At 39.1% G+C, this 25,722-nt stretch overlaps 1 protein-coding gene across 15 annotated transcripts in view; it reads left to right on the forward strand.

Annotated features, from left to right (window-relative positions):
- Nucleotides 1-25,722, forward strand: part of KALRN (kalirin RhoGEF kinase) — a 492,818-nt gene that overhangs the window by 288,520 nt on the left and 178,576 nt on the right. For all 15 annotated transcript variants that reach the window (XM_079992485.1, XM_079992495.1, XM_079992497.1 and 12 more), the window contains 2 exons: nt 6,419-6,541; nt 17,720-17,911. In XM_079992485.1, the coding sequence (XP_079848611.1) occupies nt 6,419-6,541; nt 17,720-17,911 (315 nt within the window). The remainder of the gene's footprint in view (nt 1-6,418; nt 6,542-17,719; nt 17,912-25,722) is intronic.

Genomic DNA, 25,722 nt, shown 5'->3' on the forward strand with positions numbered 1-25,722 from the left:
TCACCTAGAATTGCCAGATTCAGGCCACAAGCATATTGTTCCAGGTTACATAGAAAATCCAGGTGCAATATGAGCACCTAGCATACACAACCAGGCACTGGACCCCTACTGACCCCTATTTTTGACTCTGTATCTGCATTGCAATTGTCAGGGGCACTGGCACACTGAGGGGCATTAAACCCAAGGCTATATACCAGAAACAGACTGGACCAAAAGTTCTAATAAGATGGATAAAGACCTGCCTGGAGCTTTATCCTTACAAGTAAAAAGGTGTAGCAGAATGAGTGTGAAGAGAATAGTATTTATTGATTGGTGCGAATATTTCCATCTAAAGCAGCATGTTATATGATGCTGCATTTACCTTGTATTCTCTAATGGCCCTTAAGGGTAGCTGAATTACATAGCTTCAGGCTGGAATTGTTTAGAAGTGATGGATTTGCTATTGGCAAGCTAGTCATTTCTTATAAAACATACAGGAATCCTGTGGGCTGATGTTTAATTGTTTTTAACTGTCTGTACGACAGGCAGTATTTCCCCCTGATGTGGCCATTTGTCTGCAGTTTGAGCGTCTACTACAGTTCTATCAGACATTGTCTGTTCTGCTCTGAGGAATGGAAGGATCAGTGATGTTCTGTCCTGTCCTGGTGATAGTGCTAGTATAAAACATTTGCCACCTGACAATATTACAGATGTTAACCTGTAAAACTCTGAGCCTAATTTTGCAATGTCTGAAGGGGGGAAACTCTCTGCAAATAAATGTTGTGTTATTATATATATGAGGAGGGACCATAAATCTGTGCCACAACACATATTTTGCATAGAAAATGTCCCATGTTCCTTCCTCGGCATCTCCAGTTAAAAGGATCAAAGCAGATGATGTGCAAGCAGCAAGGCCTCTCCTTGTGACTCTGGAAGGTTCCTGCCAGTCAGAGCTGACCATAGTGGGCTATATGGGCAAATACTCTGCTCTGGTATAAGGCAGCTTCTTTACTGGTCTTTTCTTATTAAGATTGTAGATGGCATCCTTCTTCTAATGAGAGTTTCTAACACCTATTTATAATATTTTTAGGTCACTTGTAAGGGTAAAAGCCCTCTCAAGGTGACCTAAAAGATAAACCAAAGCTGAGTAGATAAACCCAGCAATAAACAATACATCAGCAATCTCCATAAAAATGTTAAATACAATAATAAGATATGATTGAAACCATCAAGCCAATAAGCACCTCAATAGAACATCAAAGAAAATCAGGTTTGTTCTCAGAAATAGAAGGGCAGATCTTGCAGTGCTGAGGATTGAAACTATTTCTTAAGGTGTATTTTGTCTTTGGTATTAATTTTTGAATTAAACCAGATCTTAATTTCTGGTCAAATTCTGATCTCATTTTTTGTTACTAAGTCATTCACAGAACCTGTAGTGAAAATTCACTTACTGTCTTGGTTCTGTGTTTTATTAAGAAGTCTTCTAAGTGCCAATAAGAACAGTTTAGTTTATTTGTGACTCAGCTATTGTAAGTCATTAATAATGGCAGGAAAAGCCAGAGGATAAATTGCTTTGTATTTAGAAGTGTTTTTCCCTTTCTAATAGACCTTTATTTGACATTACTCTTCCATGATAAATGGGGAAGAGAAAAGAGGGGGAAATCTATTTCAAGCAGTGGCTTTTAAATAAACAAAAGGAGATTTTTTTGTGTGTAATTAAGTTGGTGAGCATTATTGGCCATTATGCAGGATTAGGATTTAGTAAGCCTCCTTAGATTTTTTTCTCAAGACTTTTTTTCTTTGTTTTTTATTTTGTTATTAGCATTTCTGAAACCAAGGTCCTTCTAAAACTAAGAGGGTTGCATATTCAGCATATATAGTGCTGGACTGATATGTGGAACCCACTGAATTCCCTTTTATAGTTGTACCTTGGTTTTCAAACAGCTTAGTTCTTGAACATTTTGGCTCCCGAACACCACAAACCCAGAACTGAGTGTTCTGGTTTGCAAACTATTTTTGGAAGCCGAATGTCCGATGCACCTTCCGCGGATTCCAGTTGAGTGCAGGAAGCTCCTGCAGTCAATCGGAAGCCGCACCTTGGTTTTCAAACGTTTTTGGAAGTCGAATGGACTTCCAGAATGGATTCCGTTCAGGAACCAAGGTACGACTGTGTTTTCCTTAAAAGGCAGAAGATTCCATAACATCTGTTTATTGAAGAAATTCACAATGTTCTCTCTACATTTTCATTTTAAATTGTAGCTAGACTGTGGATTTCAGCCACCAGAGAATGGTGCCAGTATTACTTCTTTTTACTTAACAGCCAGGTCTTCTGCTGTTGAATGGGATGCTTCCTCTCCAATCCATCCTCCAGAAGTACACTTTTATTTATTTATTATTTTAGAAAGGTACTGACTTTGCTTCATGTTGTAGAATTAGAGTGCATTCTTGAGGCACTGTCCCCTCCCAGAGCTGTGCTTCCCACACCCTCCCAGTTTTTTGGCAGGATAATTGTCTCTTTTAATTTGTGACGTGCTAGTCAATGACAGCCTTCGTTTGAGGAATGACAACTTGTTTTGAGAACAGGATCAATGGGACCCTTTGATAAATTCAGGCAGGGCAAGTACACAGCAAAAACCTGATTCTGAAGAGCCCTCCAAAGTCTACTCATTCAAGACTTTCCCTGGCTTTGGATGGATTTTTCATGATCACAATCACCCTATAATTGCTTAAGTGATCCTGAAAAACCCCCAGCCTTTATAGTAACATGACCCTTCAAGAGTTAAATATTATAACTTTGTATGGACTAGAGTTAGAGTCCACCCCTCTACCCATCCAATAGTAAAGAAATAAGCTTGTCTGCCTGCAATAAGAAGGGAGAGTTTGTTTATTCTGAATTTTTATTGATGTCTAGAGCAGGACTGGGTGCTTTCTGCTAAAGGTTGAAATAAAGAGATAACTTAATGTGATCTTAAAAAGTATCTATCTTAAGATACTCTTTACTCTTTTAAAGCACGTACTATACAGTACTCAAAATCTTTTTCTTGAATACTTACTGGTAAAGGATGAAAATAACCCTAAAGGAATATAAACATTGTTGTGCATACTACAGTTAGCTGGTTGGCTGGCCAGCTAGGCCTAATTTCTTATTTTTCAAATGTGTGCAGCTGAGCATGAGGCCACATTTTTCTGTGGACAGAAAAATAAACCAGCAACCAGCAAAAATTCCAATTGCTTTTCATATAGTTTCCAATTAGTCCTTTATATTGTGACCAGTTAACAAGTTTTCCATTGATTATCCAACCAGAAGGAAAATCTAAAGGTTAGGAGCAAGATGAGAAGGAGGGACCCTCAAGGAGGAATTAATGAACACACCCAAAAGGATCGCCCCCCTTCCCTTCATAGTGCATAGTTTTAAGCCAATAGAAAGCCTTTCACATGTTTGTTCTTTTAGGGTTCACATGGGAACTACATAGCTGTTGCAGCTGACTGGTGCTGTGTAGCTTTCCAGACATGTCCCTTTAAACCTTGAAAATTGTATAGCCCCAGTGACAATTTCTTCCGGTAGTGGTAGAAAAATCATTTTTATGCACAGTCAAAAATGAAACTGTTTTGGCTCAGATGTGCACTGGAAGCACCCTCTGCTGGTTGTAATTAGAACACATCAATTGTGTGACCCAAGGTCCTGTAAATATTAACAATGGATGGAGATTATCAGAGTTATCTTCCGTGAAGAAGAAGAGAGCTTGGATGGGGGCATCACTCTTTCCAGTGACCATCACACACTGAGCGTTTCCATATACTTATTGATGATTGAAAGTTGATAATGAATAATATTGCAGGCATGGGATACAGGAAACCTCAGTAAATACCTTGTTCGGAGTTTCCAGTGAAGGTCATAAAGTAGTGATGTCATATATGTCTGACACTACTTCTTCCTACAAACAAAGAAGCCAAGAAAGTTACATTGTTTTGGCTAAGAATGCAATCTCCCCACCCCAATGAAAACATTTTGTGTGTTGTGTATCTATTCAAAATACATAAGAAATTGCATAGCTTCCTTGTAAATATATAGAAAATAATTATTTTCAATCAGTGGGAATGCCATTTAGGTTTTCTCTTTATAATATTTTAGGTCAATGGACATTTCCTACTTTCAAATAATATGGCTCTGCTTTCAACTTCCACTTTTTGCTTAGATTGGATTATAGTAGAGGATGTGAAGACTCCCTGATGAGGAGAAAGGATGTTAACAGAAGTATTAATAGATTTAATAACAGCGGAGCTAGCTAGTAACTGTTCAGTCATTCCTGTTATTACAAGCCATGTACAAATACTAGAGCAAAGACATATTAGAAGAAAAACCATTCATATTTTGGGTTCTCTTATCTCACATGTGTAGGAGTTCATTCCAAGAGGGAAACTGAGGTGGCAGTTTCCTCTGATAAACCCCATAAAATGTTCCTGATCCATCAAACAGCAGCTACCACTGTATCCCAACATTAAGTAGGATAGTGGACCATTTTCTTTTAAATTGGTATATGGCCTACATTACAAAATTCCTAAGTGTTATTGTACTATACCCACCAAAGAAATAATGCAAAGTTTATTTTTAAAATGCAGTTTAAAGAATATCTTGTTCTGTGGAATATAAATGTAGCCTTATTGTGTGCATATTTACACAGGAGTAAATACCAGGCAGAAAGGAACCTGCACATATCATTTACAGGAGGCTTGATAGTCATACTAAGGATTAAGGTACTTGATGTTCAGCTGTTTCAGCTTCCCAGGTGTCCTAGATGGAGGCAAGCCAGCTCAGTTTACAATCTAAGCCAGAAAAGACCTTTAGGAAGAAATGTTGCTCAGTAGGAAAACTACTATTTCTCCTTAGCACTACCTAAACAGAATCTACCTCTCTAGTTTCATATAGCATATGTGGTTGCCGACAGACATCTTAAAAAAACAGCCTTCATGGGCTGGTTGGGACTGATGGGAGTTGTAGTCCAAAACATCTGGAGGGCACCAACTTGTCAAAGGCTGTTATAAATAATAAAAGATCAAAAGAGCTTAGGCAAGAAGGCCAATGTGATACACCCCAAAGTTCAGAGTATTGCAGCATACCTGCATGCTAGAAGCTGAAACACAGTTCAGGAAGTTGGTGTGGTTCTCATGACCAGAAGGGTTTCTCTGTAGGTTCTGATAGTGCCCTTTTCAGCAGACAGGTAGCAAACAGGCTGGGTGGGTAGGCGTTTGTATATTTCATTATAACATTCATTTTTTTTTGAATGTGAGAAGGAACCAAGTGCCTGAAATATCTCAGTAGCATCTGGGGCTAACCAGGAGTTGAATAGAGCATGGGTCATTAATGAACAATCCAGCTGTCCTTCCTTTCTGTCTTTCTGGTTGTAGAAGATTTTGCTCTCTGTGTTCTCAAACATCATTCTACTGTTGGGTGGAAAGGAAGGCCAGCTAGTTGGTCAGCTTGTGAGAAGGGCTCCTTCTGCTTGTTACACATTCTGTCAGCTATCATGGTTCAGCTGCCGCTGGTGCCAGTTTTCTAGAAGACCTGAATTATGGCATCAAAATTTATGGCTACTACTGTTCTTCTGTAGCATTTATTTATATCCATGTCATCTCGAATCATCTGCATATATGGTATAACTGTATTTTATTTAAAAAGCATGGGCTTCTAATAATGGATGGATGCTTTTGATGTTACTTGTAACATTAATTTTTTTACTACTTGGGAGAAGCATCTTTTACCTGCCGTGGCAGAGGTGATTTTTTTTGGGAAAGATAATATTTTGAACCTCTTGCATATAAGGTTTGCTGGGATCAGTTACAGTGAGTAGATTGGAAGCTGGTGTTACATTAACAACTGGTGTCGTCCAATGTTGTATGGTTTAAGACCTCAGCCTTAGACTCTTTAGATTAAACATTGAAACAGCCATCTCCCTTCTTCCTAAAATTAAATCCTTTACTTTCAGTTCAGATTTATTTTAGATACTCTGCCTTGGGATAGGCTGCTCATATGAAGTGAATCATTGCACATCTAAGACACAAGAACTTGAATGGAAGGGCAACATAGTAGATGTAACTGTCTCCCCTATATGATGATAGTGGTGGTGGTTTTCTTTTAAAAATCCCAGTAATTTAGAACAAATTCATTTCTGCTGCAAAACATGTAGCATATGATGGAAATAAACAGATAACAAGTATTCAATAACAGCAATTTATCAGTAAATAGCCGGGGGGGGGAGCCTTTTACTTTGGATTCTGAGTAGATTTGTCTCTGAATGGTGTTGAGTGTTAGATAAACTCTTCAGGCTATTGAATCCACTTATATGGAATGGTGTTGTTTCTAAGTACTGCCCACAGATAATTGGATGTTTTGTGTTGAACAGCCATGAGAGATAATTGGATATTCTTCTTCTCTGTCCAGGTATTGGACTGGATTGAAAACCATGGGGAAGCCTTCCTTAGTAAACACACTGGAGTGGGAAAATCCCTGCATCGGGCACGAGCTCTTCAGAAAAGACATGACGATTTTGAAGAAGTAGCACAGGTAAGCAAGTGACAAATCTAAGCAAATTGCTTTGACAGAGGATACCATTGTACTGATTTATTGTGTTGTTTCCAGGACTCTGAAGTGCTCTGAGGTTTCTTTTCAAACATGTGAAATAAACTGTTTTGTTGGGATCTTGGGGTGAAAACCTATAATGTTTACAGGTTGAGTGCTCACGGAAAAGAGATGGAGGAAACTTCGAAGTACAGTGCCAGGAGAGTCTAAATTTAGATTAGTGTTCAGTCTTTCTTTTTCCTTTTCTTTTTCAGTGTGGAATGGTAGATGCAGTAAAGTGGGTAGCAGCAGAGCAACTACAGGTTTTCTTGGATTATATAGCCTATCTCAGTCCTTTCCATGCAGGATTCTTGCCTGATTATGGCTGGAAGCAACTTTCACAGCCTTGGTAAATGATTTGTACCTAGAGGATGACTGGGGAAATGCTGTTGATCAGAAGCATTTGAGATTGTACTTTGTTCTCTTGCATCATTTGACTTGTAGGATGGGGATGTCAAGGCTGGCACTCCAGTGATTTAGTTCATTCTGTCTGTTCATACTTAGGAAGACTAGGAGAGCCCAATGGGAGTTAAATAAAAAATAAATAACTTTCATATTTGGCCAGTGTAATGTGACAATGACTCAGGAATTGTAGCTTACATGTGCAGAGGCATGATGATATTTAAACTGTGTTTCACCAATTGTATTAACTGACTTATCATTTTCATATATATATATCCATGGGAATTAGTCCACAAAACAATTTGATGTCAGAATAAAGCATAATTCACAAAAAGCACATCAAAGGAATTACTGTTGTTGTACCTTTTTTATAACTAAGGCAAAAAAGAAAAATAGTACACATCCAATCATCTATTAGCCCTCTCTAACTCTAGGTTCTATAAGCTGCAGTAACCACAAAAACTACCTCTCATGCTGTGGCTTCTCGTTGGGCATCCAGCTTATTCAGTCAACATGGCGCTATCCCATTCTCCAGAAGATATTAGCTTAGCCTCCAGTATGATGGCTTCAAATTACTTCACAGTAAGGCTTTTCATTCTCACAGGTACCAGTATGTACCTTTGAAAGTCAATTTAGCAAAGATAATAATCTGAAGGATCTTAAGGATCTTAATAGTCTATTGTTCTTACTGCTATATTCTTGAGACTAAAAGATGTTATACCATCTCTTGATTTCTTCCATTGGCTCCTGTTTATACATTCAATCTTATTGTCATGATTAATTCATTTCTTCCTTGGCATTTACAGCCAGTGAATAGAAGTATGTCTCTTCTTAATTGAGACTTCCCATAACATACATATTGAATTCCTTTGGGCTATTTTTTGATTACTTAAGCATCCTTAAACCCTCCCCCACCCATCGTTTGTCTACTTATTAATGAACTTCCGGAGAGTGTAGAGGTGTTCTGGTCAGAAGAGTAGCTAGTCAAGAAATAAGGGTTCACTCTGTATTGGGTGAGATATCACACCATAATTCACCAAGTAATTAGCGCACAGTTGTCTGTACCACATTTGTAATAGAAACAACACAAAACAACCTATTTTTTGTATTGGTATTTGGAAAAATATATTTGGTTTCATTTGGGAAAGAAGTAAGAGAACACAGGAAGCTACCAGTCTCAGGAAGAAGGAATGAAACCTTCAGGTGCACAAGCGGCAAGCTTTTATTGAGCCCAATGCATTTCAAACTGAGCTCTTCCTTTAGGGCACTATGAATATAAATAATATGAACCTGAAGAAAAGAATGGGCGTATTCCTCTTGAGTATGCTCCATTATAAATGGAACATACTGCTGATTTTCAAAGTGCTATGTGACACTTTCATGTTCAGAATGTGAGATGTTTGGCTTTTGGAAGTGAATAGGAATATGCATGCACAATAAAGGAATTTTTTTGCATATGCCCCAACCCATTATATGTGTGCTAAAAAACATCTTTACTGCACATCCACATCTCTGTTTGCTAAGTTTTCATACTGGCCAAGATCTTATTCATCTGCCAGGAGAGTCCATTTTTCCCAGCCATAATGAAACTATGTGTGTGTACTTAGAATCATAGAATCATAGAGTTGGAAGAGACCACAAGGGACATTGAGTCCAACCCCCTGCCAAGCAGGAAACACCATCAGAGCACTCCTGACATATGGTTGTCAAGCCTCTGCTTAAAGACCTCCAAAGAAGGAGACTCCACCACACTCCTTGGCAGCAAATTCCACTGTCGAACAGCTCTTACTGTCAGGAAGTTCTTCCTAATGTTTAGGTGGAATCTTCTTTCTTGTAGTTTGGAACCATTGCTCTGTGTCCGCTTCTCTGGAGCAGCAGAAAACAACCTTTCTCCCTCCTCTATGTGACATCCTTTTATATATTTGAACATGGCTATCATATCACCCCTTAACCTCTTCTTCTCCAGGCTAAACATGCCCAGCTCCCTTAGCCGTTCCTCATAAGGCATCGTTTCCAGGCCTTTGACCATTTTGGTTGCCCTCTTCTGGACACGTTTCAGTTTGTCAGTGTCCTTCTTGAACTGTGGTGCCCAGAACTGGACACAGTACTCCAGGTGAGGTCTGACCAGAGCAGAATACAGTGGCACTATTACTTCCCTTGATCTAGATGCTCTACTCCTATTGATGCAGCCCAGAATTGCATTGGCTTTTTTAGCTGCCGCGTCACACTGTTGGCTCATGTCAAGTTTGTGGTCAACCAAGACTCCTAGATCCTTTTCACATGTACTGCTCTCAAGCCAGGTGTCACCCATCTTGTATTTGTGCCTCTCATTTTTTTTGCCCAAGTGCAATACTTTACATTTCTCTCTGTTAAAATTCATCTTGTTTGTTTTGGCCCAGTTCTCTAATCTGTCAAGGTCATTTTGAAGTGTGATCCTGTCCTCTGGGGTGTTAGCCACCCCTCCCAGTTTGGTGTCATCTGCAAATTTGATCAGGATGCCCTTGAGTCCATCATCCAAGTCGTTGATAAAGATGTTGAATAAGACCGGGCCCAAGACAGAACCCTGTGGCACCCCACTAGTCACTCTTCTCCAGGATGAAGAGGAACCATTGATGAGCAACCTTTGGGTTCGGTCATCTCATCCTATTTTACATCTCATCCTATTATTTCCTTCTAGCTAGTCTCACTGTCTCTACAAACATAATACCTCCTTCAGAAATCTACAAATCCCAGTCTTGTTTTTTAGGGAATCCTGTTACAAAGTTATTTTAATGCAAAATGTTAGGTCCCCTGAAAGCTTGATCAGAAATAGGAAACAGGGTTAGAGATTCAAGCAGAGTATTTTTGTTTTGGAAACTGATAATAGTGCTTTGACATGACTGTTTGAAAACTTGTATATAAGGTTATTTAAGAGAAGGTTTTAAAGGGACTGTAGAGGAGGACAGAGAAACATCCTTCTGTCTCTCCTGTCCTCTTGCTTCATGTGGATAGGAACTGATCATCATGGCAGGGAAGCAATGGGAACAGAAGGGCTTTCCTGCTATTCTGCTCAATATCAAAGACTGCTTATGCCAAGCCAGAGAGAACCAGGGGATCTCCCTGTCCCTTCTTTCTATATGTGAGGATGCTAAGCCAGAATTGTAAATTTTAAAAATCCTATTCTGTTTTTAAAATAGGTGGCAAACATCCTGGATACAGGAAAGAGGGTTTCATTGTTTCGGTTTTGTAATATTTTGCTCTATCGATCCAGAATGTCAATTACCGTTTCAGAACATGGCTCTTCTTCCCACTATTGACCATATCCCCCTATTGACTTCAATAGCAGCTTGACCTGTGCCTTGTCTCTGGATAGATTTACACAATTTACACCAGAATCTTCTTACTAATTTATGGGGAATGTCTGAAATGTGACCGCTGAATGCTGTGTGTCACTCTGGGACATATATAGCTTGAAACCAGGAAACTCCCACATTGTATCAAAGGTTAAAGGTTTGTGAAAATAATACTCATTTCTTTGGAAAAGTGTGATAGGAAAGTGCAGAGGCCAGACATTTGTCAAAGCTAGGATTCCTTTGAAAAATTGTATCTTGTGTTGGATATAATTTATTATGCGGTTTGGGAAGGAATTTCTATGTTATCCACTGGTTTCTTGATGATAGTCACTTGTTTTGCTCAAGCTATCTGTCTGTTTTCAAAGTTAAATGTTAACTGTGTAGATTTAGGACTAATGGGTGGGGGAATAGAAATGGGAGGGGCATTTTGTGAGGTCAGATGGAAGTACTCTTTCCCATAATTTTTATATTTATATTTCTAATTATTTTTTTAAAAAAATAATAATCACAGCTACAACCAATGTTCTTCAAATGTGCTACAGTTTGATAATCAAGCCACTGATCTTGCTGTGAACCTGGTCCTTCTTCACAGAAACTGTAACATAAAAGTCTGAATATAAAAGGTGATTTCTTGCTCTGTTGATTCCAGAGCATAAGAAATACTGAACGATTAAGACGTAACTCTGAAGTATCCTGGATCCCCAGAAAGGTTTCTGAATTAAATCTGATCCTTAAGGATGTCTCTCCAACTCCTCATTGCATTTGTAGTGCCCCTGATATTTCCTCCCCGCCCCCTCTGCTGTTGCATTAGATTTATGAGTTCATTCTGATGACTTGTTGTGGCTTATTTGCATCTCAAAAAACCTGGGCACACAAGCAATTAGTTTGCATGACTAGTATAATATGGGAGCCACATGACCATGGGCTCCTTCCATGAAAAGAAAAAATGCATCTTCTACCTTGTGAGAAATGAAATTGTCAGCAAGGCAATTGAGTTTGTTGGACCTTACATTCTTGGCAGAGCTTGAGTTCCAACAGACATCAGGGTAGTTGAAGTCTCCCATGACTACTATAGCTCTCCTTTTTGAATGTTTGGTAATATCATTCAAGTCCTCAATCTGGCTTAGAGGTCTATAGTAGACAGCCACAGTAAGGTCACTGTTGTTTCCCTCCCCTACAATTTTTACCCATATATTCTCAATCTGCTTCCATGCTCCCATGTCATGGATTGCTTCACAAGTATAGACTAGACTGGATGGATTGGAGGCTGCCTGCACTTGATGGGGTTGCACTCCCTCTGAATGAGTGAGTACGTAGCTTAAGGGTATTCCTGGATCCTTTGCTGTTGCTTGTGGCTCAAGTGGCCTTGGTGGCATGAAGTGCCTTCCATCACCTAGTGGCTCAGCTGTGCTACTGTCTGAACAAGGATAGATTAACTTCTGTTGTCTATGTTCTGGTTACCTTCAGAAGGCTGCCTCTTAATATAGTTCAGAAACGTCAACTGGAATTTGGTGGCCAGATTGCTCAATGAGGCAGGGCAATTTGGTTTCCAGGCCCGATTCAAAGTGCTCTTCTTGACCTATAAAGCCTTAAACAGCTCAGGACCTCAATGCCTCAAGGAGTGCCTCTCCCCCTATGAACCAACTCTGGCCCTGAGGCTCTTCTTCATGTACGCCCTCAATGAGAGGTCCGGAAGGCGGCAACACAAGAATGGGCCTTTTCTTTGGTGGCTCCGTTTGTGAAATGCTCTCCCCAGGGAGACTTGCCTGGTGCCTTCATTATAAATCTTCAGGTGCTAGGCAAAAACGTTTCTCTATAACCAGACCTTTGGCTGATTAAACAATCTATGGCCTTTTAAGTGTGTTTGTGGGAGGCAATTATTGTTTGGTTTTTTTGTTTTGTTTGTTATGCATTTTGTATTCTCATTTTGTATGTTTGTTATGAACCATGATGTCATATTCAGTTGAAGGGTTGCATACAAATCTCATTATTAATAATAATATGTCTATTAAGGATTGGAAATATAAATAAATTGTGTACCTCTTTATCAGAAAAATAATGCTGTTGCAAAGTGGATAAGGGATGGTGATTAGAATTTGCATTTTTGGTCCTGCAGATGGCACTGTCCCTGCATCTAGATGTCAAAAGTCTGACCCAGTGGCCTCATTTTAAAACCAACTTAGGAAAGCATTGTTTGAATAGTAACAGGTATCTGCTAGAAAAGTGCAGTATTCCCTTCAGACATTTCCATCCTTGTCTAGACAGCTTGTTAATTTTCTTGCTAGAAGAGGTTAAAAGCTATCTACTTCATACTTCCAGAAGCCAGCTCATTTCTTAATACCACCTTTCTCCCTTTCCCCCCATAATGCATGAAATTAATTACACATTGGATGGATGGATGGATGCATGATGGTATTTGCACAAATCCAGCATTTATTAATTAAAATTCTTTAAACCCTGTGCATGCAATTCAGAGAGGAAGACACAAGCTTGAACAGGAAATGCAACAAGATTTTACTAAACCTATGAGGCACTAAAAAATTAAAACGAAATGAAATTTGACATGTGCTGATGATATGGGCAGAGCCTTTCAGTTGTTCTTAATAAGGGAATTGAAGACTGTACAAATTCAAGAAAGTGCAGTTTGACCCTTTCCTTACATTTCAGAAATAATGTAATGAGGCATACGTGAAGACTATGCCATGAAAATGGTCACAGGTGTATTAGCTCAGTGATAGAGCCTCTGCTTTGCCTGTAGAAGGTCCCAGACTCAGTCCCCAGAATCTTCAGGTAATTCTGGGAGACATCCCTGTCTGAAATCCCAGCCAGTCAGTGAAGGCAGTGCTGAGCTAGATGGACCAATGTTCTGACCCAGTATAAGGCAGCTTCCTTGTTTCTCAAAAAGCACGTTTAAATATAAAATAGGAAACTGAAATCCCTACTCCCAGTTGTACACATGCATTTCACAAATCATTCCACTTTAATTTAGCAAAAATGACAACCATGCAATGCCTTTATGAAGCACTTTCTTATTATTTTTCATTCTGAACTGATTTTTTTCTTCCTGTAGTCCTTATACACAAATTCTACTTTGATTAGTGTCAGCATCAACAACAAAACACATTCTTGTTGGGGTGGGGGGGTGGGGGGGGACTTGTGTTACTTTTGGTTTGTTGATAAAAAGGACAAGTCCGTAATTGGCCCTCCTCCTGTTAACTAATTCCCACACACTTTGCATCCATTAGCAGTACATAGTACATTCTGTGACAAACTGAATCACATTCTTTCAGTTAACATCTGCATGCTCTTTCATCTAATTTCACAGACTGATATGCATAAGATGAGTATAGCAGAGAAGAACACCCACCAGATGTGCACAATGTAACCCCATCCTCACTGCTTTCCTGTGTCTTTTCTTACACATTACCTTTATCCTATGCTCCTCCCTCATTGAAAAATGATAAGAGGCTGCCCTCAAGGCTCCCTGAGCCTTCCAGAATGGAAGGGGAAAGGCAAATGCTCTGCCAGAAAGTCAGTATATCATTCCCTCTCCAGAAGGTGTGAAGGGATGCAGAGGTGGGGAGCTCATTCATGCTTGGAAAGGCTCCTTTGATGAGAAGCTTAATCATGGTCCATTGCTCAATTATTTTTTATAACAAAGGAAGGGGGGCAGAGTGGAAAGATCTGCTCAGGTGGTTTGCAGACCTTCAGACATTACAACTGGGCTGTCAGATATATCAGTGAAAAAGCAGCTCCAACTGGAAGGCTGTAGAATCTTATAGACACTGCAGACAACTTCTGACTTATTTTTCAAGGACATGTTCAAGCTCTTCTAAGGAATTCCTGGGATTCCTAGCTGTTACAAAAGACTGTCTTGGATTTTGTTGTTTACCAAGAAAATACATGTCAACTTTATTGGGCAAGAAGTCTTACTCCTTTCCTCTTTCTTGGGATAGATATTTATCCATGTTTGGCTTGAAGCACTACCAGCCTGATTGAGTAAGGGTAGCATTTGTATATATATTTGTCTTGGAAGACAACACTTTGTATTTGGTAATTATTTGGTAATCATTTTTTAAAATGTATTTTAAAATATATGAAAGAACACTTCTGATTGGTAAAACATACACTTCCAGCTTTGCTTGGCTTTGAATAATGGACCAGGTGCAAGTAGGTTGGAACAGAGATTGTAGTTACTGAGTCACTCTACTGAAATATGGTGGGTTGAAGCCTCTTGCCTTTTTGTCACCTGGTTCAATGACTGCTCTTTCCTTGTCACTGGAGGGATGAGAGACTAAGCCCTACCATGTTACTATGTAGTTGTTTGACTTGATACAGTGTCCTGGCCTTGTCTGGCTTGAAAACAAACATAGCTGGGGACTGAGATTATACCTCATCAAACTATTATTAATAATAATAATTGAATTTATATACCGCCCTATATTCGGAGGTCTCAGGGCAGTTCACAGAATAAAATAAAAATATAAAACCACAAAATACATAATAAAAATAAAAACAACAACCCAATAGCACCCCTCCAAAAACAAAACAAAAACTACTGCATTTTAAAAGGGCATAGGATGTCAATTAAATCAGCCAAAGACCTGGTTAAAAAGGAATGTTTTTGCCTGGCGCCTAAAGGTGTATAATCAAGGTACCAGAACTTCCCTGGAGAGTATTCCACAGATGGGGAGCCACTGCAGAGAAGGCCCGTTCTTGTGTTGCTACGATCTGGACCTCTTGAGGAGGAGGCACATGACAGAGGGCCTCAGAAGATGATCTCAGGGTCCGGGTAGGTTCATATGGAAAGTGGCGGTACAATCTCTGTTTCAACCTACTACACAGTGATCTAGCAGGACTTAGACTTCTTCCTTTATCTTTGGTGCTCAATTTCCACTTATTGAAAAGAAACTCTCTCTCTTTTTTTACCCTGTGTGATAAGCATCAATTGCTAATGAATAAAAAACATGAAACATATTAATTGACATGGTAATCTGTTCAGTCAAATAAATGCCACTGACTTTTTAGCCCGTGGTGGCTTTTCTTCCTGTGACCTTTTGAAAAATAGTATTTGCCATTTCTTTTTCTTAGTAGTGAATAAACCAATTTATGCCCTCTTGTTCTTTCACACATAAAATAATTACATGTGTGTACATTTGTAAGCGTGCCATTTTGCAGTCTGTAGGAAGTTTTCCAGTTTTTGAGATGGCATATTTTATCAGTTTTAAAAGATTATTATTTATTGCTTATCACAGAGAAGTTATTAAGCTAATTGAAATGGAAAACTGGTTTTGCCTTAGCTTGAGTTGGTTCAAAGCAAGATAAAGCTATTTAAGATATTTGTTTATTTCTGGTATTTATACTCCATCTTTCCATAAAAAATATATTCAAGGCAACTTACAAAAACCATCACTTCATAAATATTGTCAAATACAATAAAATAAATTGTAAACTAAAACATGTTGGTGATTTATTAAATTTGTATACCACCCTTCTTCGAAAGATCACAGGGCAGTTCACAACCTAATAATACAAAATGAGAACACAAAATAGAGAATGAAACAAAAACAAACCAATAAGCCCTTCCTACGCAAGCACATTTAAAAGGCCATAGAATGTTTAATCAGCCAAAAGCTGATTATAGAGAAACCTTTTTGCCTGGTGCCTAATATTACTAGCATCTTTGAAAAGTGGCAGCAGTTTAAAATTATTTTAAGAGCATGCAACAAAGCTCCACTGGGTGACAAAGCCTTAGGCAAACCACCTTAAAAACGTATTATGTTACAATGGCCTTTTGGGGCTAATTAACATCTGTAAATTGGACATTGTTCTTAAACTAGCTGAATTTACTTTTCTTTTACTATATGATATACTGGTCGGATATACTGGTCCATCTTGATAAAAATCAGTATTTTAAATATTTAGGGTTTTATCCAACAAAGTTATCCCACTTGCAAAAGAGCTTCAACTTTTGCTCCCCACACTGTGTCCCTTCCAAAACTGTTCTGGGTGTTCCCCTTACCCTCCAGAGCTGATGGGAGACATGGGTGTGGGGCATGTGAGATAGAAGAGGGAAGGGAGGTTCCATTGCAGAATTGAAAGTACTTGTTCAAAAGGAATTACTTCCCTGGGTGCAACCATTAGTGATTTTATTATTGGATTTTATGGATTTATATTATATACAACTGTAAACAACTTTGACAGGCATTTTTGCCTTAAAAATGGTCTAATCTATTAAATAAAATATTTATGTATAAAAAAGTAGGAAAGCTGTTCTGAATTCTGAGAGTCATGACTGAGAAATGATGTCTTATGCCTACCCTGCCACACATTTGACAGTGGAGCAGGTTAAAAAATAGCAAGCCAAATAATTTGTTGGTATTTTTTAAAAGAAATGCAAAATAAGTATTTTAAAATATTAAATTACTTTTAAATAAGTAATTTTAAATATTTTGAATTCCACAGAGAGCTTTGTTTATGTGGACTGCCTTATTTTGTTCAGCATCAGGTAATACTCTACGACACAGTAGGAACTTGCATTTTGAGCTCCCCTGACATTATAGAGCAGTGGTGGGGAACTTGTGGCTTATGGAAGCTGAAGTTTCTGGACTTCAGCTTCCATAACCCCTGACCATTGGCAATGTTGACAGGGGCTGATGGGAGTTAGAGTCCAGCAGTATCTGGAGGGCCACATGTTCCCTAGCCACGTTGTAGAGGTGTCTCTTCTTTGTGTGTAGCTCCACATGGATGTCAGAGCCCCTGTGAGTGCACTGAGGCAGCTTAATCAGAAATAATCCACACACTCAGGTAAGGGAGTTGTTAAATACTGTTGATTTTCATGAGTCCAATAGATATGTTTGTAAATTAGGCCAGAATCTCACAGATTGATTGCTTTTGACAAAATACAAAAATAAGGGAGTGGACACATTTTTTAAAGAAGTAATGTTTCCAGTTCACTACATTTACATGTTGCAACATGCTAGCCATCAGTGCTCCTAGTTAAACAAATGCATTGTGAAATATCTCCTGGGAGACCGTGTCTGCTTCCGAAGTAGTTAACTATCTGAACTGCTTTTTACCCTACGTCATATTTGAAAGATTCCAGGGATCATGGAAATAAGTGAATGCTGAGCCTTTTTAATCTGTCAAACAAGCTAGCTCTGGAGAGGTTATGCGTTTCAAATGAGAAACTATTTCATGCCTATTTGGAGATTACTCTGTGTGGGTTTTTGCTAGCTCCTCTTGCAGAGAGCATCACTTGGAATAACTGTTGTCATTTTAAGATGCTGGTTTCTGTTCCTGCGTTTTGGAAGTGTAAATACTCATGCTAGAGCTTCAGTTGCCACATATGTGTGACTTGCACTTTGTTTCTTGCTCTGTTTCCTGGTAGAATACCTATACTAATGCAGACAAGCTACTGGAAGCAGCAGAGCAGTTGGCTCAAACCGGAGAGTGTGACCCTGAAGAGATCTACAAGGCAGCACGGCATCTGGAAGTGCGGATTCAGGACTTTGTCAGAAGAGTGGAGCAGAGGAAGCTTCTTTTGGACATGTCTGTATCCTTCCACACTCATACCAAAGAGGTAAGATGCTGACAGTGTGATCAGAGCTGCATTTAGGGGAGCACGACCAGATTGCCCGCACTGGGCACTGAGCGAAGAGGGTGCTGCAGGGGGCGCCGCAACAATGACTTAGAACAGAAGGCAAGAGACAGGGGAGCACAGAATTTTGCCATCACACAAGTGACTGCTGATATTTGACTGATGTTGCAAAGCCTGTAACACTCAAGAAAGTTTTAAGTTGCTTAAGCCATAATAGACTGAATGTGAAATGTACAGCATGAAAACTCAGAAAACATTGACAACTTGTATATCTTGCAAAAATGCCATATTTTCTCTCCTTTCATTTGTTTAATGTAAATCCAAGAAAAAGTGTTGTTGTTGTTGTTGTTGTTGTTGTTGTTGTTAATTCAGTTTATATAACACCCTTTATCAAAAGAGCCCAGGGCAGTGTACAACATTAAAAACACAGAAGTGATAAAGTGTTTTTAAAGCAAATTTACAGCAGTCTCATGAGAGGAGAGGAAGGTGACCAAGTTCATAATAATTAAATAGTAATAATGTACAATTTATACTAATTGCATTTGGTCTGAGCTCTTTTTAAAAGAATATCAGTTATAATCATAGGCATAACTGTGTAGAAGTGTTTCTTGAGGAATTTCATTAAAGTGGTGCCTCGCAAGACGAAATTAATCCATTCCGTGAGGCTCTTCCTATAGCGGTTTTTTCGTCTTGCGAAGCAAGCCCATTGACAGCTTAGCGGATTAGCGCTATTAGCGGTTTAGCGGCTTTTAGCAGATCAGATGATAAGCGGCTTAGGGCTTTGGAAAGGGGGGGGGGAGGGAAAAAACCCCGCAGGAACTCGCAAGACATTTTTGTCTTGCGAAGCAAGCCCATAGGGAAATTCGTTTTGCGAAGCGCCTCCAAAACAGAAAACCCTTTCGTCTAGCGGGTTTTCCGTCTTGCGAAGTGTTCATCTTGTGGGGCACCACTGTATAATGAAGCATCTGTTTTACTATTTCTAGTAAGTTTCTAACTAAGAATTCAGATTATGATCAGAGATGGTTATACTTTCATACTATTTAAAATGGGCCTAAAATGCATGTTCCCATGTGTTTTTCAGTTGCTTGCTCAGAACGAGACTAAATGCTGTTTTAGTTCAAGTGAAAAATGTGCAAAGATAAGACACTCGAGCAGGAGACAGAGGGGACAGGGCGTTGAAATTGGAGGCCCCTGAGGGTGCAATTAAAGCATACTTCACATTTTTCCCCTTTCGACCAAAGGCTATTCAGCAATGTGTGCCTTTGGAAGATAAGTTTTATTCTGTGAGGAGAAAGGATTAATCTGAATCATTGTTTTTTCATGCACTGTAGCATCTGTGTGCCACAGCACTCTTGATCCATAAAGGCACCCGCAGGAGCTGAAGGCTTTGCCAGTATTAGCTGAATTATGTACTACAAACAAGTAATTTGTAATAAGCTGCTGCAGAGTTAGGGAAGCCTGAGCAAACAAACGTATTTGGTCACAGATAAGCTAGTGTAAAGGAAATGGTCTGCACTGCATGGGTCTTTCTCTTCAGCATCTTGAATGGTATGAAGCACTTTTAGCTATGGATGGGACATGGAAGACAATGTGCATTCCTTTTATGAATCAAGTATCTCTTTATTGGTTTGGTTGGGTCTACCCACATATTCAGCTAGCCCCTAACTTCTTATCACATGATGCAGTAATGGTTGTGTATGCACACATACACCACAGTTCTTATTTTTTTTTAAAAAAAAAATTAAGATTTTTTGAATACAAAAATGCAAAAATAATAAACAATATAACATATATCATAACGTATTGTCAAAGCTTCTTTGGACTCCCTCACGTCTCCCGCTCCCACTTGCATCATTGCAAAACTTTTCCCAGCAATTTATCAACTTATTTACATTCTTAAGTCTTATTCATTTAATTTAGTCTAATAATTCTCCAATAAAAAATTTATATTTTCCTCAATCTCATTTGTCATCCAGATTACGTCTAATTTAGTGGTGCTCAATTGTTTATGATCTGGCATCCTTCTTAACATTCAACCAAATTACAGTGTTTTTGTAAATAAATCCTGAATTTCTTCCAGTCTTCTTCAACCCTCTCCTCTCCCAGGTCTCGAATTCTGCCGGTCATCTCTGCCAATTCCATATAGTCTATCAGTTGCATCTGCCATTCTTCCAGTGTGGGTAGATCTTGGGTTTTCCAATGCTTAGCAATGAGTATCCTTGCTGCCGTTGTTGCATACAGGAAAAAAGTTCTGTCCTTCTCTATCACCCTCTGGCCGACAATACCCAGGAGGAAGGCCTCTGGTTTCTTAGGGAAAGTATACTTAAATACCTTTTTCAACTCATTATATATCATTTCCCAGAAGGCCTTCACTCTAGGGCACGTCCACCAGAGGTGAAAGAATGTTCCTTCATTCCCTTTACACTTCCAGCATTTGTTATCAGACAAATGGTATATTTTGGCAAGTTTAACTGGGGTCATGTACCATCTATATATCATTTTCATTACATTTTCCTTCAAAGCATTACATGCAGTGAAGTTCAACCCAGTGGTCCACAACCTTTCCCAGTCCTCAAACATAATATTATACCCAATATCCTGTGCCCACTTTATCATAGCCGATTTAACCATTTCATCTTGTGTGTTCCATTTTAACAGCAAGTTATACATTCTTGAAAGTACCTTAGTCTTAGGTTCTAACAATTCTGTTTCCAATTTCGATTTCTCCACCTGGAACCCTAACTTTTTGTCATTTTTAAAAACTTCTTTAATCTGAGCGTAGTGTAACCAGTCTCGCACTTTATCCTTCATTTTCTCCAAACTCTGCAATTTCCAATTGTCTCCATCTTTTTCTAGTATTTCCCCATATTTTGGCCATTTGGCCTCCATATTGGGTCTTTTTCGGGCCTTAGCTTCCAGAGGTGATAGCCACCTTGGAGTTTTATTTTCCAATAAGTCTTTATATTTTGTCCAGACATTAAACACTGCTTTTCTGACAATGTGGTTCTTAAAGGCCTTATTGATCTTAACCTTGTCCATACACCACAGTTCTTAGGCACCCCAGAACTTAAGATTTGTCTGTTGTAAATTGCTTAATATTAAATAGTTTGCCGAGGAATATGTGTGGGCTCATAATTGCCATTTGGAAATGTACAGCTCTTCTTTACTGTTACTCTGGCAGGGTCTTGTCTCTCCTGAAGTGTGCTGCTTACTGTCTGGTGATTTTACTTTGTAGATCAGAGAGATAAGGAAGATACTGGGAAGGTAAAACTTAACCATCTGGTTAGCTAGTGTTTACCTGTTAGGTTTTTAATCTCTCTTGGGTAGGGGAAGTTGTCCAGAAAAAGGAACTTGTTCAAGGGAGTGAGGAGCTGGTTTTCAGTCACAGGAACCTAAGAATAATGTGGGAGTATAATTTATATCATTTGGAAGTTTCAAATGTTTGAGGGCAGGAGGAAAGGGTGGGAGACATACCCTTGTGATCTGAGACTCCTAGGCCATACACTTTTAGATTAATGCACTGAGCATGTTAAGGGAGAAAATTGTACAAAAAGAGTACAACTAATATGGACTGCCCATAGGTTTCATGATTTTAATTCAGCCTGTCTAGAGCATAACATTTGCAAGCTATCCCAAAGGATAGTGCAGTGTTCTATGCATAAGCTATCCTACCCTTATTGATGTGTATAGTTTTTTACATCTACTTTCCTTTATGTCAGCTGGTCTTTAGGCCTTTGGTGTAGAGATGATGCTGTAGAAATGGTGTTATTTCAGCAAAGGCATCAAGACGGTGTTATTTTATCAAGTACAAAGTTGAAATTCTAAGCTTGTACAAAATAAGAAAAACTGGTTGATTCAGTGAGGTTTGGTAGGATGTTTTGTTTAACCTTTTAAAAAGTTTTTGCAGAATGGTTTAGAATTGTCACAAATGATTTACTTTTGAAATTCCAGGACAGTGGTGAGGAAGTCACATAAAGCACTTGGAGATCTATCAGGATTATGTCCTGTGTCATGTTTAGCTAATGAAAATACAAAGCAGAAGGAAAATACATAGATGCTGGAGAAATTACATCCTTTGACTAAGGATTTGTGGAATGTTTCAAAGCAGCAAAAAGAGTGGGAACTTCATGGTTCCTTCCAGACAGTCTAATAAATCACTTCCTTTTCAATGCAGGGTGCTGGAACTCTTAGAAGCACACATTCTGTTGTCAACTTATCACGGCTTAAAAATAAGCAGTAACTGTTGCCCTCTTCAGGCAGACTGATTCAGTGTTAAAATTGGCATGTTTGTGCTGTGGGGACAGGAGCACTAGCTCTGTCCCTCTGTCTCCATGCCAATTGCCTTCCATGGGTTGGAGGACAAACTTCTGTACCTTTTAGAACTTAGGGGTTCTAAAATGCATGGAAAGTCTCAATAAGTTCAGGATGCTCTTCACTTCAGCAGTCCCCCCCCCCTCAGCTCATAGAGGGTAACTGAAGTGGCAATAAGGGGGTGCAGCTAGGGTGATCATCCCTGAAGCCGCCCCCTGCCCCCTGTGTCCACACAGTATTAGACTTTCTGAAGAGGGCTTATATTAATGCTGATTGCTTTCATCCAGTTTATTTCTGTAAAGTAAGCATGGAATTTGGCTTGCCCTTGACAATGTCTGCTCTTAATTACCTCCAGATTAATAATGACATAGAAATTAGAATATTATTTTAGATAGGAACATGTTTTTGTCAGTCATTCTAAAGCTACAGTTCATGAGCATCTGACTCCTCAGTAGCACAATTTAATATTATGGGATGGATGAACTCTGAATCCATCACACACATTTTTTGGGACCTTGGCATGCTAACTGATGCAAGCATAGCTGCCTTAAGCATATTTGCCTCGAGTAGAGGTTATATTTAGCTGTATCAATTTGGTGCATGAAAAAATCTGAAACATCAGATTATAAGTGCTTATAATTCTGTACATCATTCTTGTACAGAAACATCAAAAGAGGCCTTACTTTAATGATGAATAGCTTTGAGTTGATATCTGTTTATTTCAAGAATGTATTAGCTTACATTGTAAGATGGATTCTTGTTTTGCCCAAGAACTGTCGGCTAGAGTGAAACCGTTTCCAGGGCAGGTCCAGAATCCTTTTGCAAGGTGTTGGAAAGCTTGAATCAGAGAATCTGACAGCAGGACTCGGGCTCCTTATTTTCTTTGCCAGTAGGGTGGCTGTGAAGGAGATATTTGTGTGGTCTTTTATTCTGTTAGTGCTACCCAGATAATGGTAGCTCATCAGCCTAGCAGAAGCAGATTTATTGCCAAAGCAGACAAGGGCCTGGCTAGCCTTATATACGGTAATTGTTGTCTTAGGCTTGGTTCCTCTTTCTGAGCAACTTATCATGCAAAATAGTTGCTTTGGAGATTCCTGTACTTGACCTCCCTTCTTCTGTCTTCCGTCTTTTAGAACCTAACCCAAATCTGTGCACATAGCAGACAGAAATACTTCCCTTGGCTCTCTGGAGGGCTTTGTGCTGGAGAGGAATGCACTGGAAGCCACAGAATAGATAAGACAAAGTCTAAAGTGGCCCAGAAGACTGCACTAAGCCTCATCCCATATGCTACCAGGCCCCTCGGTGTTAAATAGGCAGTACTATTACTGCCTCCTCAGTTTACTTAAAGCCACTGAGTAGGTGCTGTGATGCCTAGTTCTACTTGCTCTTTTTGTACATAGACTGAATGCCGTAATCTACTTTGATTCAATGCTTTTTAGACTTGAAACACTAGGTTCCATTCATGACATAATAATTCCAATCAACTCATCACTGTTGAATTGTTTACTTACAAATTTGGGGTATCTTTTACCTACTAAAAGTTGTCATGTGTCCCCATATTACACATAAACTATGGCTTAATGTAGCTGTACACTGAGCTGGTACACACCAATGCAAAGCTTGAATTTCACTCCCCTCACTGTTCCTACAGCTGCTATGCTGTCAGAAGATTAGAACTAGAATCTACCTTGTCATTATATCCAAACCCCGGCTTGTGGTAACCATGGTTTGTTTTTTGCCTACTGTTTGTGGCTTGCTTGGGACATGAATGGGAATCCTGTGAATCGATCAAAAATCACATTTTGATTGAAATTGTTTCTGAAATATTTTTAATCTTATTAACAGCACAGATTATTTGTAATGGGGTTTTGCAGGCATAACTGAAGACCAGGGGACTAAAACCTTCTGAGTCAATGAAGATGTACAGTTTAATAGTTTTATAATATGCAAATCCTTGTTGTAAAAGGTCATGCACTAGGAATAAACACTGTTAATGTAGATTCCGATGCTATCTTGACCTGATTTGTTTGAGTATATTGCAAATGCGTAAGAGTTCAGCTTGCATCATCTGTAGTAGTACTTTAGATGTATATCACATGAAAATAACTAGCTGAGAGCAAATCTTAGTCTTTGCACTGAATTTATCATTTTCTTTTCTCAAACTTGTTTTCCTCCTCCTCCATTCTAGGACTAACATGACTTCTATAATGTATCACCATCACTTCAGTGCTGCTTTTCACTGTGGTATACAAATTGAGTCCTTAATTCTACTGTATGATAGCCAGATGTGTAATCTACATCTCTAAAGTTTCTTACCACATATTTATACGTTAGTATCCCATATGTACAACCCCATACACCAGTGGGAAGAAATATCAGTAGCTGTGGGATTTCCCCCTACATTTACCATGAATATTTCATTTATTTCGGTTGAAGGGTCTTGGAGCCCCGACCCCGATTCCTCTATCTCCCTCTCCTCTCTATTGGTGTCACGCTGAATTCCTTCCCCCTTGCTGGTTCCCTCTCCAGCATCGTTCTGGAGCCCTGCCTCTGCTTCTCGCTCTGATGTCAGTTCCCTGACAAATACAATATTACAAATATTAAAACCCAATAGTACAGTGCATAATCAAAGCAGCAAATATGAAACCACAATCAGAAGGTATGTACATCCACGGAAGGGGGATGCATCACTAAAATTTTATTTTGCAACTTTATGGTGCTTTTCAATTATGGCAAGCCACTCTGTAAGTGATACTTGCTTGAAAAGCAGGGCTAAAATAGAATGAATGAATGAATGAATAGAGAGAGAATAAAGCTCCTGAATGAATAGCCAATCTGATTTGAGGTGGAAATTATTTATATTGAGGGGAACCTTTATAAGGTCTCTCTTGATACAATTTTTGCACTGTTTCCTCAAAGAACAGTCCCATATGTTTTAGGTAGTTTTTGTGCAGGCTGTGAGAGTTAAGGGCTGTCTATCATTTTTCACATACCTCATCATAAGGATGAACAGCTTTCTGTATACTAAACAATTTGGACAAATAAATAGTTAGCTTTGAATTATTGAATCAATCTGGACTCTGTTGGAGAGAAAAATAAACTTCATTATTTAATTTCCTCAAGGGCAATGGGATAGTAGGGTAGAATTGTAATCAATACATTTATTATGTTTGGCGTGGGGAGGAATCTTCACACGTCAGATTTATGCTGCAAGTTTCAAAATGACTTTGGCAAAAGCGTGGCTGACATGGCCACAAAGAATGTTACAGACTCTTTAGGTCAGCAGTTTCCAAATGGTTTTCTGATTGCCACACTGGCCACAGTAGGTTTTGGGGAAGTGCATTACAAAAGACTAAGGGGCAAATAGTGCTATATGCATACGTATATGCGGCATGAAGTCCTGAAGGTTGTTTTTCAAAAGCAGAGAAGGACGTGGGTGGCACTGTGGGTTAAACCACAGAGCCTAGGACTTGCCGATCAGA

This window comes from Podarcis cretensis, assembly GCF_951804945.1.
Source record: "Podarcis cretensis genome assembly, chromosome: 1".
Lineage (NCBI taxonomy): Eukaryota > Metazoa > Chordata > Lepidosauria > Squamata > Lacertidae > Podarcis > Podarcis cretensis.